Source organism: Vespula vulgaris, chromosome 1 (genome assembly GCF_905475345.1).
Source record: "Vespula vulgaris chromosome 1, iyVesVulg1.1, whole genome shotgun sequence".
Taxonomy (NCBI): Eukaryota; Metazoa; Arthropoda; class Insecta; order Hymenoptera; family Vespidae; genus Vespula; species Vespula vulgaris.
In genome coordinates, this window is record NC_066586.1 from 2,571,983 (window position 1) to 2,588,567 (window position 16,585).

At 34.7% G+C, this 16,585-nt stretch overlaps 1 protein-coding gene across 6 annotated transcripts in view; it reads right to left on the bottom strand.

The window, feature by feature from the left end:
- Positions 1-734: 734 nt before the first annotated feature.
- LOC127069604 (uncharacterized) overlaps positions 735-16,585 on the bottom strand; it is a 41,697-nt gene continuing 25,846 nt past the window's right edge. For all 6 annotated transcript variants that reach the window (XM_051006823.1, XM_051006806.1, XM_051006801.1 and 3 more), the window contains 8 exons: positions 10,043-10,398; positions 8,692-9,040; positions 8,184-8,530; positions 7,635-8,010; positions 7,311-7,560; positions 7,031-7,216; positions 6,735-6,872; positions 735-3,269 (listed from right to left, as the gene is read on the bottom strand). In XM_051006823.1, coding sequence (XP_050862780.1) covers positions 3,036-3,269; positions 6,735-6,872; positions 7,031-7,216; positions 7,311-7,560; positions 7,635-8,010; positions 8,184-8,530; positions 8,692-9,040; positions 10,043-10,398 — 2,236 coding nt within the window. In that variant the 3' untranslated portion in view covers positions 735-3,035. The remainder of the gene's footprint in view (positions 3,270-6,734; positions 6,873-7,030; positions 7,217-7,310; positions 7,561-7,634; positions 8,011-8,183; positions 8,531-8,691; positions 9,041-10,042; positions 10,399-16,585) is intronic.

Below are 16,585 nucleotides of genomic sequence, written 5' to 3' on the forward strand. Positions count from 1 at the left end.
GATAGATTCTGCTATATTATATCGTTATTATAAATTAATGAATACCTTTTAAGATAGTAGCTGTCAGTCGATTATACGTACACATATAAATAACGAAGGCACCAAGGGAATCAACAATGGAATAAATCACGCGAATAAATTTGCTTCCGTTTTTTTTTCTTTTCTCCTTTTTTTTTCATTTTTTGTCTTTTGTTCTCTTTTTTTTTTGTTTTGTTTTTTATACAAATTTGAAAATAGCCAGATAATGTAATTGACAATTATCGAAAACGAGCAAATAACGGGATTGGCAAAAATTATTATTATTATTATTTCTTTTTTTTTGTTTTTGTATATACGCGTATCGTTCGGTCAATAATCGTAAAAGTAGCTTATATCGTCTGAGTATTCTTAGGTATAACACTGCGACTGACTTATCGCTTCGTTTGTGCGATCGATAGCTAAATCGTAAAAGAGATCTTCAAGATTCTCTCTATGCATCGGAATGTCGTATCGATTAAAAAAAAAAAAGAAAAAAAAATACAAATACAAATAAAAAAAAACAAATAAAGCCGAACAATATTGATCTGTCCTTTGTAAGCGATTAATGCAACGATTATCATAGTTAATGTTTTTCTTTGCGTTCTCTCTCTCTCTCGCTCTCTTTCTTTCTCTTCCTCTCTCTCTCTCTCTCTCTCTCTCTCTCTCTCTCTCTCTCTCACTCTTTCTCTCTCAATATACATATAATTAACAAATACTTATTGTTTTAACGGTCATTTGTATTCGCATGTATATATTTTCATTTCGTGATATTACTAAATAATTTCTCGAATATAATCCGAGGAAAATATTTCAAAACGCAAATTAAATGTCAGCCGTATTGCATTACATTTTTTTTTACTTTTTTTTTCTTTTTTTTTTTTTACATCCGCTTAAAAAGGATAATCTTAACGAAATATACAACACCATTTGGGAGAAGAATCTCCGTTGAATGAAAAAGAAAAAAAAGAAATTTGAATACATGTAGTAGATGTAATGTTGTCTTTCTGAGATTGATGAAATCTTTTACACGTGAAATCAATAGAAAATGTAGTCAATAATCGATGAAAAGCATTATATAGTCGTATAATAATAATAAAAATAATATTACATATATTAATAATGTTATAGAAGTAATAGGAATCTTTTTACTCTTCTTCACATCTTTTAAACTAGGTCTCTACTATTTCATTGACGGCTGGTTCAAGAAAGAAACTATCTGGCAAACGTAATAAATAATTAACAATTGGAACAACTGTTGAAGTTATATATATATACATACGTCGTATAACGCAAACTTTATCTTGATTACGAATCTTAAACGTTTAAATGATTAGTTTTATTGCCCGCATTTTAGATTGAAATTATATTGTATTAAGCGGGCGTATTATTATTATTACATAACTATGTTTCGGGACTGACTTGAATGTGTTTTTAGGTTTCGCTTTTAAGAACGATCTAAGAACTTTCTTTAGTATAGATGTAGTACATATATCGTATGTTTAATGCATGTAATATATGTAATATACTCGTAAAAATCTATTAATTACTGTTTCCCGAAATATTCGATATATGTGTCACGTATGTTTATATTAAGGTGTGTGGTTTATATGCAGATATTAAATTAATAATAATCGTTAGATATATATATATATATATATATATATATATATATATATATATAGAAAGGCAATGCCGTAATCCATTGGAACGTTTTGGCAATGCCAATTTATAAAGTTATGAAAATTAAACTATGTAACTTTAGGCGATCATGACTATTGTTAAATTCGTCTGTTTCAAAAGTATCATAATATCTATAGAATAAAATGTAGAAAATCACGTTGGGATTGACTTAAAACTTAATCTCTAATCTTTGCTTTCCTGCAATCAACATTTACAAATCGATCGTGAATTATCGGCAACAGTATAATAACAAATTCATAAAATTTTCGTCGATACATCCCGAGATGTTTAACATTTCACTAAAGACATTTCATATACGTATTAATGTATTTTGTGATTTTCTGAGAGAAGAAAAAAAAGATAAAAAAAGAATGAAAAAAGATATCGAATATTGAAAAAAAAAAAACAAAGGAAAAAATGAAGAACGTCGATCGTGAAACACATACTGATATACAATATAACAAGAATAATATATAAATACAATTACAAACTATAAATTAGAAAAGCACGATATGAATAAATTGAGATGATACTAGTACAATTCGGAAAGAAGTTGAATTGGATGAAAATAACACAAAAAAAAATAAATAAAAAAAAAAATAAAAAAAATAAAAAATCGACAGTCTATATTCGAAAATAATAGAAAATATAATGATCACGAATTGCAATAGATAGAAGCTCGCTCGTCCATTTAGATTCTATAATACCAATGTTAGACTTTAATCAATTACATATTTTGATTGTAATAATGTAACACTTATGTCTTTCTAATTGTCGAAAATATTCTCAATGTTACTTTTTAAATAAATCCTAATATAAATAATTCGAAATACTGATTACATATATATATACATATATATATATATATATATATATATATATATATATATATTCCATGACTTATGTTTTTTCTTTCTTTTTTATGTGTTTGTTAAATAACACGATTCTTTCTTTCTTTTTTATCGTTATTGTTATTATTATTTATTATTATTATTATTATTATTTATTATTATTATTTTCCGAGGAAAGCAATTGTAAACGGTATCATTAAATTGTTGCTATATTGCAAAATCTTTTCCTCACCTATGCCTTGTGCATAAAATAGCAATAACTACTACTGTGAGTCGTTATATCGTACAGGAATGTAGCTACGTTAAAAGTTGTCATTCCTAGTGCCAATGGGAGTTATAATCCATATGATATTCGTGTATATAAAAACAAAAGATCAAAAAAAAAAAAAAAAAAAAAAATAAAGAAAAAGAAAAAAAGAAAAACCCAGAGAAAAAAGAATAAAGAGAGAAAAAAAGAATCTTGAACCGAATGAATTAAGTTCGCCGTTACGTTTCGGGGGCAAAAATTTTCACCGAATTATCTTGATTTTGTATATTAGAACGCATTGCACGACGTCTTTCTTCTATCATTTGTCGTCTCGCTTGCTCTCTTGCTTCTCGTGCCTTTTTATTGGCTTCGCTGTTCGCAGTAGGCTTAGTTTTATGAACGGGCGTTATTCGACGTTTGGCAGCACTACCATTTTGCGAAATAGATGCATTGCTCTTTTTCTCTGGCACAATCTGAAAAATAAAAGAAAAAAGAAGAAAAACAAGAAAAAATATATATATATAAGTTTGTGCGTATACAATTTTTGTTTTACAATCAAAAACGATAATAAAGAAATTGGATAAGGTATCAAGGACATACTGTTGCTTATCCTTTAGGATTTCTACCATTATTCTTCTTTTATAGGATTATATTAGAGGGGTGGAGAAAACTAGGACGAAAATATTCCTGATCTCGTTTTCGATAACTCTTCTTTTCTTGCACGTGAGATATCGTTTTATAACTTATCGCTCGCAATTAAAAGCTGCTAAACGATCCTTTAGAAAGAATTTATTTAATGTGATAAGATGGAGGGTATACATATCATAGAACACATTTAGCTAGAATTATATAAATGCTCGTTACAAATTGTAAAGAAGTCTCGTGTCTAAAAGGCAATACTTGTAAGGATTGATATTAAAAAGTATTAAGACAAGACCAACGATACCGTATATGTACAAATACAATGACAATCGACAAAGTATCTTGTGAGATTTGAAGAATGAACAAGCATGTTTTACCTTGATCAAAAACGTATTATAATCATTCAAAGTACGTTTTTCTGAAATATCCATGCAATTTATGTTACTCACGTCGCAAATCTCAATGCCCTTTCTATTAAGTGGAAAATATTTATCGGACTCGAGAAAGAATTTCATTTTTTGATGAAACTCTTCGTCTTTATCTCGTAAATTTTTTATCGATATGTTCGAATTCATTGGATCGCACGCTTTCAACGCTAGACCCGTGTCGGTTTCGTAAGACTTTAAACTCTTTGTCATTCCGTCGTTCGATGTATACAAAGAAAATGTCGCGATAGAACGTGAATAAATTAATTTATTACAGTCCCATTCCTTCGTGTACGATAACTTATTTTTAATGTCGCTTTTAATAGGTATATCGTACGTACACTTATGTTTCTCGGTTATTAATAATTTCGAGGACGTATTTTTATTAGATACTTTGGTATTCAAGGACGTTACGATCGACGATACAAATCGTTGTAATTCTTTACGTTTCTCAGATAAATTTTTTACATCGAATAAATACAAAGTTTTATCATCGTCACCACTAGCTAAACATGGATTTGGATTATTCGAAGAAATAAATTCGCATTCTGTTGAGAAGTCAGTATCATTCGGTAGAAAATAGTCCGTTTCCATAACGATACAGCCTCTTGGGTTATCCTGACAATTATTTATTATCGTGTCGTTAGAGAATAATTTTTTCATTTTTAATGATTCCTTTCTTTTCTGATCATATTGTTTTACTTTATCTAACTTATTAATATTATTAATATTATTATTATTATTATTAATATTATTATTATTATAAGACTTTTTTAAAGGTGTTATGAATATGGGATGATGCTTACCGATTCTATACATTCTTCCTAATTGTTTCAATGTCTCTTGCGACAATGGAATGAAAGGTTGAGAATCACTTTGAGACCATACGATCGCGTGCGGTGATTTTTGTCGTGGTTTCGTATATTTTTTTTCTTGATCGACAATATTTTCATCCCTTTTGACGTCCTTTTTTATTTGCACTTTTTTATATACCTTTTCATTAACATTGGGTTTCGTTAAAAAATTATTCGTACTTGAGTCATATACATTATTTTTTAGAGAAACAGAGTCTACATTAGACCAAACGTCCGTGACGATAGAAAATTTTTTTCGTGAATGAGCAAGACGTGATTTGAGTTGTTTTGACGACGATACTTCTATTTTCGCACGAGCGAGATCGTTCGATTTGTTTAAAGAACGATTAGCAAATTTATTCTCCGTTTTTTTTGCATTGTTCAATGAATCTACGATACGTTTCGAATTTTCACATGAATGTTTATTATTCGAACTTATTTTTTCTATCAACTGTTCTTTTTTATTTTTTTTGGAAGAAATAAACGTATAAGATTTACGTCCCATTGATGTGCCAGGTTTTATCATTTTTTCGTTATTAACAATCTCATCATCAACGTCATTATCATTATTATTATTGTCGTTGTTGCTGTTGTTGTTGTTACTATTATTATTAGGCGTTATTATATTACATTTATTTTTGAACATATTCGATACTATCTTTTTTAAATTATTATCGTTTTGTAAATTTTTCTGACCGTTCTTACGAATTCCTTTTGGTTTCTCTATTGGTCTTTTGATCGTTCGTGTATTATTTAATTTTTTATGTAAATTTATTTTAGACTTTTGTTTTATATCGGGCATTAAAATTGTAGCTTTAATATCTTCCTTCGGTGATTTTATCGATCTCGTTTTATTATTAGGAATAGAATGGTTAAAATTATTTGAAATTTGATTTTCTACGAATTGGACTTTATCTCGTTGCACCGTAGAGGAACTCGTGATTTCTTTATCGGATCTCAAAGTTATATTGGTTTCTTTAAATATTGCTTGATTAGATTTATCATAAACATTTATATTATTCTCACGAATATCTTCATAAATGATGGAATTATATGTACGATCATCGAACAATGGTTTTTTTATTTTATTAGGTTTTACCTCGTCAGAGAAAGTAACATTATATTGAAACTTTTTAGAATTTTGTTTTTTAATACTCGATGATATAACTGGCCGAGAAGAAAAATTAATATCCGACGTGATGTTTTCAAATTGATTTTTTTTTATAACATTAACGTCGTTAACATCGCTTTCCAAATATTTCGTTTTACGATTATTTAATTTTTGCTTGTCCATGTAATTAATTTGATCTATTTCAGACTTCAAACTTTCAGATTTAATTTTAGGTTTTAATATGCTATAAGATGGTTTTCTTGTTGGAAAATCTGATATATTTTGTCGTTTTCTTTCGATATGATTCGTAGGTTCTCCGATAGATAAAAACGATGTTTGAGCCGATATATCTTCGTTATGCATCTGTTTAAATTCCTCGTCCGTTGTTGTGAATCCTTCTTTAAAACTTCGTCCAATATTTTCTTTCATATTTATCTTAGCATCTTTTTGCTTATAGATATCATCGTTAAAAAATATATTAGAATGCAAATAATCCTGCTTATCGTCCTCGTAAAATGATTTCAAATTAGGATTGAAAAAACGGGCGCGATTAGTATACTCAGGAATACATCTTTCAACAATTATGATATTTTGTTTCATTGGCGTTAGTTTATCCTCCGACCTATTCGTTTTTACGTCAGATATTTCATTATCATAATCGGATACATATAATTCCATATTAATATTCGCGTCATCAGATTCCGTAAAAATCTTTTCCGTATTGTGCAAAAAGTGACATGCTCTCGATGGTTTTAATTCTTTCGATACGCATTCCTTGATAGTTTTAGGGATATTATCTACAGGGGTTTTTTCTAAGGGACTCTTCGGTAAATGGATGGATTTCTTTCGTCGATGTCGGGATTTCAAGGGGGACGGTGATTTAGATTGGATATAAACTGGACATACCTCTTGCCACTGCGATTTTCTGGACTTTTCAATTTGATCGAAAAGTTCATTTACTTGAACTACTTGCAGCATCACCATATCCCAAAAGCCAGCCAAGTCTTCGTTCGTCGTTGGAAATTCTTCGCCTGGCACTTGATTCTAGAAACGAGTAATGAAAAAAAAAAAACAAACAAATAAATAAATAAATAAAAAAGAAAAAGGATTAGACGAAAAAACGAAAACAAGTGATGCAAGTTTTCAATTGGAATAAAAAATTTGTAAAAACAATATTTCCATTCGTAATGACGATCGCTTACGATATTTTTTTGACACAATCCCTCGAACTGCTGCATTTTTTGCGAAGCTAACAATCTCGCTTTGCCAGCGGCCGATCTCAATTTACCAGCTGCTTCCTCGGGTAATGCAACGGGATCGCCACTGGCCAACTCGGCTTCCGCTGACGCAGCTAATGACAAAAGTCTGTCCGTTTCTTGTTTCAACAGCTAAGGATAATAGATAGAAGATAAGTAAATAACAACGGGAATATTGACTTGTCAAATGGCTCTCCAATGGCAGCTAACACGATTTAACACTCACTTTCAAAAAATAGTGTCCGTTCTTTTCTTCAGTCGTTTTCTCTAACTCCTGCATTTGCTTTGCCACGTTACTGGAACTAGCACTTGGTTCTAAAACGGGTAACACTACCTTCGGTGCTGCGGGTTGCTGATCCGGTATACTAGCGATGCTGTTATTGTGCTGGCTTGACGATTCCGTAACACTCTCCGAGACGTGAGAAGTTTTACAAACTTTTGATTGTTGTTCAGTTTTACGCGGAGCTGGCGATATCCTGATTACAATAAAAATAAATAATGACGTTTATATACCTAAAAGCATCATTTTTTTCTTTATTTTTTAAATTACCTTCGCAATGGTTTTATTATTTGTTCGGAACCGTCCGTAGGTTTTCTGGAACTGACCACAGGCAGTTGAGCACGAAATTCAGGCCGAAGATGTCTAAGGACTGGCAGATTCTTCAAGGACTCCTCGGTATTAACGTTGTCCGTCGAGTTGTCGCTATTATTACTAAATTTATTAAAACTATTGTCAGTAACGTTTAGCTTAGTAACGCTGCGTTTAAAGAAGAAACCCTGTGCGAGAGCTCCAGGACCATACAGTCGTTCGACGCGTTGCTGGATGAAGGACTTTTCGCTGCTGGAAGAGGTATTCGTAGTTTGATGTTCAATCTCGACGTTCGAACCATTCAATATACTTGTATCGCTAAACGAGGCATTTGAAACTGAAAGAAAGAGAAAAATAAAAAAACAAGAAAAGAAAAGAAACGATCTTCAAGATTAATTTCTTCGTTTATATATATACATACATATATATGTATATGTATGTATGTATATATATAATAATAATAATAACAATAATAATGTTTCTTATTAAAGAATTTTACATTCTTCTTACTATTTATCGTAGAAGGTTTCGGTGATGACTCGGCATAGTTCGATGAAAAGGATTTCGTTTGTTGACCGCAGGACATCACTTGTACGATCCCAGGACTCCTCCTCGAGGAAGAATTTACCCTAATAGGGCTTACGTCGGGAAACGTTGTATGTATGGATACCCCTTTATCGACCTCGGAGAAGCCCTGACATATACTCATCGAATTTCTCGTTTCTCTATACGTTTCTATCTTACACTCCTCCTTCATACCGTTAGCGAAACCATTTTGTCGATCCATTGCGAGCGGTGAAATTGATTGACTCTTAGGCGGATAATGATGTATCGGAACACTTAAATTCTCGTTTGATCTACAGAAAAAAAAAGACAAAAAAAAAGAAAAAGAAATACATAAATGAATAAAGGATAATCGAAATCATGTTCCTTCTCCAATTTCGATATTAGTTAAGCGATTATTTATACGACTTTCGCGTTATCGTTTCGTTTCGTCTTATTATTAAAGAGAACTTACTTGAAACCTGCAGGACTAGTATCCCTAGTGATCAGTCTTGTACCAGGGCTGCTGTCTCTCGATCGGAAACCTTCTCTCAATTTACTATCGTACCTGGTGATGCCTGAGTAGCCGCTAATACTGCAAGCCAATCCCAAGTAACTTGGCTTTTTAGCTGTCAGCTGTTCTGGCTCGGGACTGCAACGATGACCATTGCTGACGATCACCTTATCATCGGGAGTGAGATGGGACTTTTGCAGCGTCTCGCTGCTACCGTTCACCAAATTTTCCGCCGTGGAAATCGGCTCACCGTTACACGACAAGTTAAGACTGTGCAGCGTTCTCTCTGAGACGGAATCTATGGTGTTCTCTGTAAGATTCAGATTACCGTTGAATGATATGTTTCGAGGAAAACCCCCCCAAAAAATAAAATAAAATAAATTAAAATAAAACAAAATAAAATAAAACAAAATAAAATAAAATAAAATAAAATAAAAAGAAATCCTCCCCAATCCACTTCCCTCACTCCCACCCTCTCTCTCTCTCTCTCTCTCTTTCCGACCCAACCCCCCTCCCCCACCCAAAAAAAGAAAATCTTAAAGAAAACACGCACGACTTTGAAGTAGGAAGAATTTTACTCCCCCGTGAACAGCACTTTGTGTCTAAGCGCAAGGTAAGCAAACGCGGGAAGATCGAATCTCACTCGACTGAGACTCGAGGCAGGAATAACCCTGGAACGGTAAAGAAGGGGGCTGTTGGCTTTGCACGCGCGTTTCGGTCGTCTTGGCACGCATCACGACGCGACGGAAAGATTCTCTCCTGCCTACGGCACTCAACGACCGGGGCGCGCTTGCCTACGGTCTAAATTCGATTGGCATTCGCGGCCGAACGAAAAGCACGACTAGATTGCTTGCGAGGAAAGGTGAAGGCGGCGCCAAAGGAAATCCTCGCTCGCTCTCTTTCTTTCTCTCTCTTTTCTCTCTCTCTCTCTTTTTCTCTCCTCTCTCTCTCTCTCTCTTTCTCTCTCTCTTTCTCTCTCTCTCTCTCTTCCGTTCATTCTTACTTCGAAGTTTTTAAATTCGAGTTGCTGGGTGAGTCGATCCTCAAGAGAGTCTATCTTGGGAGGAAGTAGAGAAGGAGTGTGCAAAAAGGAAGTTAAAAAAAAAGAAAAGAAAAAAAAAGTAGAAAGAGAAAAAAAAGACCAACTTGCTCGAAACTCTATATGTTGGTTCGTGTGGAGAAGAAGACCGCAGGAGGATTATAGAAGGCAAGGTTTCAAAAAGGAGAAAAAAGAGAAAGAAAAAGAAAGAGAGAAAAAGACAGACAGAGAGAGAGAGAGAGAGAGAAAGAGATAACCGCAGAGATAGCCAACCTGATCGGTCGGAGACGGAACGATCGACGTCCAAGCTGCAGCTTCCGATGCTCTCCTGACTGGTCATGTTGGGTAGAAGATGATGATCGAGTTCGTCGCCTGTGGCGTCTGGATCGAGACGATGATAGTTGAGAGGTTGTACGGCAAGAGAAAGGGGCCTGGTGCGTCGACCAGAGCTCAGCCCAGCCCCGGGTACCGAGGACGTCACCGTCGCGACGCAGGAGTCCCCAAACTCCTCCAGGCCCGGTAGCTCGGCGGCTCCACCCACCCCACAACGCCGAGTCGATTCGCGATCGACGTTCGATCGACGACGATCCCTCGACGACGGCTTCTCCTCTCCGCGATCCTCGTGCACGCTGCATCGAGTTTTTTTTCTTTTTTTGTTGTTGTTTTTGTTTTTTGTTTTTCTTTCTATCTATCTATCTGTCTATCTATTTATTTATTTATTTATTTATTTATTTATTTATTTATTTATTTATCTATCTATCTATTCGCACCCTCTCACGACACCGATTGTTCGATCTTGTATAATGTAACGTGCCAACGATTTATTTTCATTGTTAATAAAATTCTTATCATTATTATAATTTATATACATTATATATTGATATTTAAATTATAATTTACATACGAGAAAAGAAAACCCTTAATCAAGTCTCGGGATCACTCGACAAAAATTTTTTCCCCCTTTTCTTCTTTTTCTTTCGAAATTCAAATGTCAGAGGAAGAAATTCGAGAAACAGTATGTAATTTATTTACGAGAAAAGAAAACTCGCCTTCACGTCGCGTGAGAGTTTCAAGAATTTTTTAACGTTCTTTTCTTTTTTTTTTTTTACATATGTTTTTTTCTTCGGAATTTGAATAACAGACAAAAATTCGAGAAATAGTATCCCAATCATCGTCACGACGTTACACTCGTTCGTCCGCGACCGACACGGTTTCCTTCTCTCAATCATTTACGATCACGAGTTCTCCAATCGACTCTTTTTTTTCGATCATGCCGCGCGATCTTAAGACGATAAAGCGGCTTCAATAGAAATTCGTTCTTCTCGCTCGAGCAAGCACGGTGAAAGACGCGCTTAAGAATGTATTTTCGATCTTAATTGCGACTTCATACATCTTCTCGCTCTTTTAACTATCCTTTTTTCTTTTCTTTTCTATTCTCTTACCTTTTTTTTTGTTCTTATTATTTTATGTTTTTATCTCTATCCTATTATATTTAGAATAACCAATCGATTACAGGACTATGAGATCGAAAAAAAAGTTTCATATTTTTTTACAAAACGTATATCCATTTCGTGTACTGATTTCGTGAACGCGTACAAATTTTAGTCGACGTGGAATTTAAAAAAATTAAAAAAGAAAAAATTGGAAAAAAAAAAAGAGAGAAAACAGGAATGCTTCATAAAAATAGATTCGTCGCGTTCGTCCGGTCAACGGGAATCTTTTTTTACGAAATACGTAATAATCGAAAATAATCACGAATCTAGACGATCCCATGTTAATAGATCGTCTCTTTAGACTCGATCGCGATCGAGATAGCGTAACGCCAATTAGGATCACGAATCCTCGGTTAGGATTTCTAAAGACTCGTGCAAAAAACGCGATTTTACGATCGTAATACCAAGAACTCGTTCGGAATCGATCGGAAGGATAAATGATAAATCGTTGGCAATGTTGATCTTAGCGATCGGTGATATTTCGTGAGAACAGGCTCGTTAACATTTCATTTCATTCATTTTAAGCAGGTGTAACAAATTCTGTGCGGTATTTCCTAATTCTTGTTTCTAAGTTTTTTTTTTGTTTCTTTTTTTTTTCTTTTCCTTCTTCCTTTACCCTTCGAAAATTTCATGCATTAGCGTGATCGTAAGGTGAGACTCGTGAAAACTTGTGCGCTTCGATCATTTTCTTTTCTTTCTTTTCTTTTTTTTTTGTGTTTTTCGTACACTCTCAAAAATCATCGAAAATTTTTATGTAACAAGTGCCGATTTTTTTTCTTTTTTAAATTGTTATTTACAAACGTTTTTTGATTACAGCGATTAGAAAAAATTGGAGCCGTGAAGGGGAGGAAACAAAGATGCACAAAATGCAACGTGCAGCGAAGCGATATTGTGCGAGTCGAAGGCGAGTGGGTAGGGTGGACGTGTGGGGTTTAGAGAATCATGCTTGATCGTGAAACTGTGACGATGAATGTTATTATCGGTTGAGTTAAGCGTTGTAAAAATGAAGAGAAGTCTGTTAACTCAATTTCTGGACTCGTTTTTTATCATCTTTCCATTTCGATCTATGGGTAGGGTGGTAGGGGTAGTGGGACGAAGTGTTCAGAATTAACGGGTTAAGATACGAAAAATTGAAAACTAGTAAAACGAGTTTTAACGAGATTTGATATTAGTACTCGACATGAACGCCTTGACAAAAACACTCTTCGAAAGAGTAATCAAATCGTCTGTTACTTAGCATTAATGAATACGTTATATCCGAAAGGTCAACGTTATTAGTGAAAGTAGATAAAAGAGAAAGATATATATATATATAGAGCAAAAGAAAGAGCCACACACACATAGAGAGAGAGAAAGAGAAAGAGAGAGAGAGAGAGAGAAACAAAAATTCCTGCAGGCGATAATATCGTACCTTCTACGCCAGTGTTTCCATAGAAGAAACTTCGAAGTGTTCTTTTTGGGCACTGGATTAACGGTGTAAGTACCACTTTCAATTTTGAGAGGCATCCTTTTTATTATCCAACGAGATTAACTATTAAAAAACCATCCACACGCGTACAAATTTGCATCGAATTTGTTGTACCGTGATTATTATCGCAGGATCGATCGAATCGGATCGGATCGGATCGGATAGTAATCAGACGATTGAAAGAATAGAATGTCGGAGAAGATATATATATGTATATATATATGTATATATATATGTATATATATATATATATATAGAATGTCGATTTTATTCGTCTCAACAATACGTTCTTCCTGTCATCGCGTACACTCGTATTCAAAAGTGAAAAAATACAGGATATTCGAGTATATTAGAAATGTTTGATCGAAGTAATTGAAGGGAATACAAGAATTCAACGAAGAAAAATGACACGATGAACTTTATAGTAAAGAAAACATCAAAAAGAATAAGAATAGAAATAAGATTAAGAATAGGAATAAGAATAAGAAGAATAAATCGCACGTGGTTTAGAGAAAAAGATCGTTCACAAAAACGTCTTTCCCCCCCTTTTCCAATGTGCCCTTTGTGTCACTCTGTCGGAGTCTCCAAGTAGCACGTTGCTAGGATGACTAGTTCTCGTGGACTGACATTCTCGTTTCGTCTTTCTCTCTTCTGTGAGAGTTCTGCGTGAAAACTCCCTCTCTCTTCGCTATCTCTTTCTCTCTTTCTCTCTCTCTCTCTCTCTCTCTTTCTCTTTTTCTCCCTGACGAGGGCAACAGATTATTTTGGGAACACTCGAAAAACCACGATGGGACACGCGTCGCTTCCTCCCTCTTCTCCTCCTACTCCTCCTCCTCTTTCCACCCCGTCTCACTCTTTCCCCTCCTACCCCTTCCCACCTCGCTCTCCCCGTTCTCCTTTGCTTCACGGACATTAGGCCGTAGCAAAGCGAGAACGAACACGTATACGATTTTCGTCGGCTACTTTAATCTCCAAAGCCGAAGCACGTGTGCATGCAAGCAACCCGGCCACGCGCTGCTTCAATGGCACGCGTTCGATGGTTTCAACCCTTTTTGCGAATTTTGCGTTCTCGCTAATTTCCTTCGATCGGTACTCTCTCTCTCTCTCTCTCTCTCTCTCTCTCTCTCTCTCTCTCTCTCTCTTTCTCTCTCGTTCGGTCTTTCATTTTTTTTCCTCTCTTTCTCTCTGTCTGTCTCTTTTGCTCTCTTTCTTTTTCTCTCCCTTTTGGTTTCTCTCACACACTATTTGCTTTTACCTCTTACCGAGCTGGTCTTTTACGGGGCGTTAATTCTTAAACGTCATTACGATCTACGTTAACGACCCGACGAGACGTCTTCTCACTCCCTCGCTTTTCTACTCGCCAGGATATCTTCGACATGTTCGAGAAGCGTGTAATTGCAACCAGGATGACGATCATTGTCTTTCCAAGCAGAGAACCCAAAGTGAATAGAGTCAACGAAGAGAACGAACAAATATGTATACGAATGGATAAAGATCGAAAGGATTTCGTGACGACACGAGTCCTACTTCAAATTCTATCGAGTGTTTGATTTTGTCGGTTGACTCAAAGTTTCTTTTTTTTTTCTTCCTCTTCTTCTTTTTCTTTTCAACAGATTTTTGTTTTCTTTCCTTCTTTTTTTTCTTCGCGACACGAAAAATACAGAATCGATCGTCATGATTCGATCGATCGTTGTTTGATCATTGTCGAGCACGTACTCGAATTTTTTTTTGTCCCAAGCACTCCTAAGAAGTATCTTTTACGCGAAGATTAAAAAAAAAAAGATGAAATAAAATAAAATAAAATAAAATAAAAGGAATACACATAAAAGAATTTATTTTCTCTTACGAACTTTCTATACTCTAAAGTTTTATATACGAATGATCGAATGGAAACATACAATCGACTGATAAACGTGGGCGTATCGATACCCACCAGTATGACTCATACGTTTCAAGATCTAATATTGGTAGCTTATTTCTCACATTTGTGTATCCGATCGATTATTACTTTTTCGATCATTATTCGGTCACTGCAATTGAAACGATATCCGATAAAAGATCTTTCTTTTCTTATCTTGGAGAAAATATGTCTGAGAAATTGATAATTTGTCGGTGGTACGAATAGAGAAGGAATGAGAAAAAGTGAAAGAGAGAGAGAGAGAGAGAGAGAGAGACTTTTTTTTGAAGAAGACGTTCGTAAATGGTAATCTCTATCGTGTTTTATTTTTCTCTCTCTCTCTCTCTCTCTTTCTTGATTTAGCATGAAAATATAGACACATCCTTTCGCGTATTTCTTACGTACATAGTCGTGTAGTTTCGCGAGAAAGAAAGATCGAAACGACGGCGACAAGTACGTCGAAGATCTCTCGTAAATCTTAATCTCTTTTCTCCGACGTAAAAGGTAAGAAACGGTAATACGACATTATAATTCGTTATAAATCACGATATTGTCGTTGGACCACGCAGATCGGTGCTTTTCGAACTGTTACGAGTCATTAATTATTCTTCAAATAATCAAACATGAATTATACGATTATTTTTCTTACTCGTCGTAATAAATCACGTTTTAATTTGACTTAAAATAAACGTACATCTCCCGGTATCTACGAGGCAATGGATTTATTAGTCGAAGTAATTAGTTTTCGTTAGAAACACTTATGATATATTAAATTTATAAAGGCCGATGTAACTTGAGACGTTTTAGATTTTAAACGCGATATTTATATAACAAACATACGTGTATCTCGTTTCGGTTCAACTTACGATGTATACGAATGTACATAACACAAGGAAATAAAAGCAACAGAAAACGTATTAGGGTGTTTAGTATGTTTAGATTAAAGTTTGACTTATAGTACTTTTGTCCGTCCGCTTAAACGATGTAACGAGTCAATGAAAAAACAAAACAAGAAAAAAAAAAACACAAAGAAAAGAAATAAAAAAAAAAAGAAATCGATTAAAAGTTTTTTAAAGGACGTTTGTAAAACATTGCCTCGATTCGTTCCTTTCTAAAAGTACTTACTATAAAGATTCAACGTTTCACTATGATGGTCCCACGAACGTAAGACTACTACTAATCGACTTTACGCCTTTCGATAAATTCCTTCTCTGTTTGCAAAGACTTCGTCAGAGGTTCTTGAAGGAACCAGACGATATAAATCCCGGTTAAAATAATACGTCGAAGGGAAAAGTGGCATGAGTCACGATGGATAAGTGAAGATGCTGGACGAATTAAAGGTCGTTTGTCGAAGGAGGAGGAAAAGAAGAAGAAAAAGAAGAAGAAGAAGAAGAAGAAAAAGAAGAAGAGGAAGAAGAAAAAAGAAGAAAAAAGTAGAAACAGATACGAGAAAGACATTGAGAAAAAAGATACAGAGATACAGAGATACGGAGATACAGAAAGAGAGAGAGAGGGAGAGAGAAAGAGAGAGAGAGAGAAGAGGAGAAGAGAGAAGGAGGAAATTAAGAAGAAGATTCACGACGAGTGGCTCGATTCACGATGTTGGATCGTTAGCGGGCCCTCTGAGGGGTCGTCGACGTTGTGTCGAGGTGTCGGTGTAAACGAAGCAGGAACCCTAAGTCCTCCTTCTTCCTTGTTTCCTCCCTATCCCTATCCCTATCCTTTTCCCTATGCTTATGTCTATCCCCATTCCACCACCCTCTTAACGACAAACCCTCGATTCTTTCCTCTCCTTTCAACGACATCCCAGACCTTGTCACTTTCAATTACCAAACTCGTAAATCAAGTCTCGAGATACAGCGTTCGACGAAAATAGAATAACGAGGAAAAGGAAACGTTCGGTGCTTAGGCTAGTTTGCTTCTTCTCTCTCTCTCTCTCTCTCTCTCTCTCTCTCTCT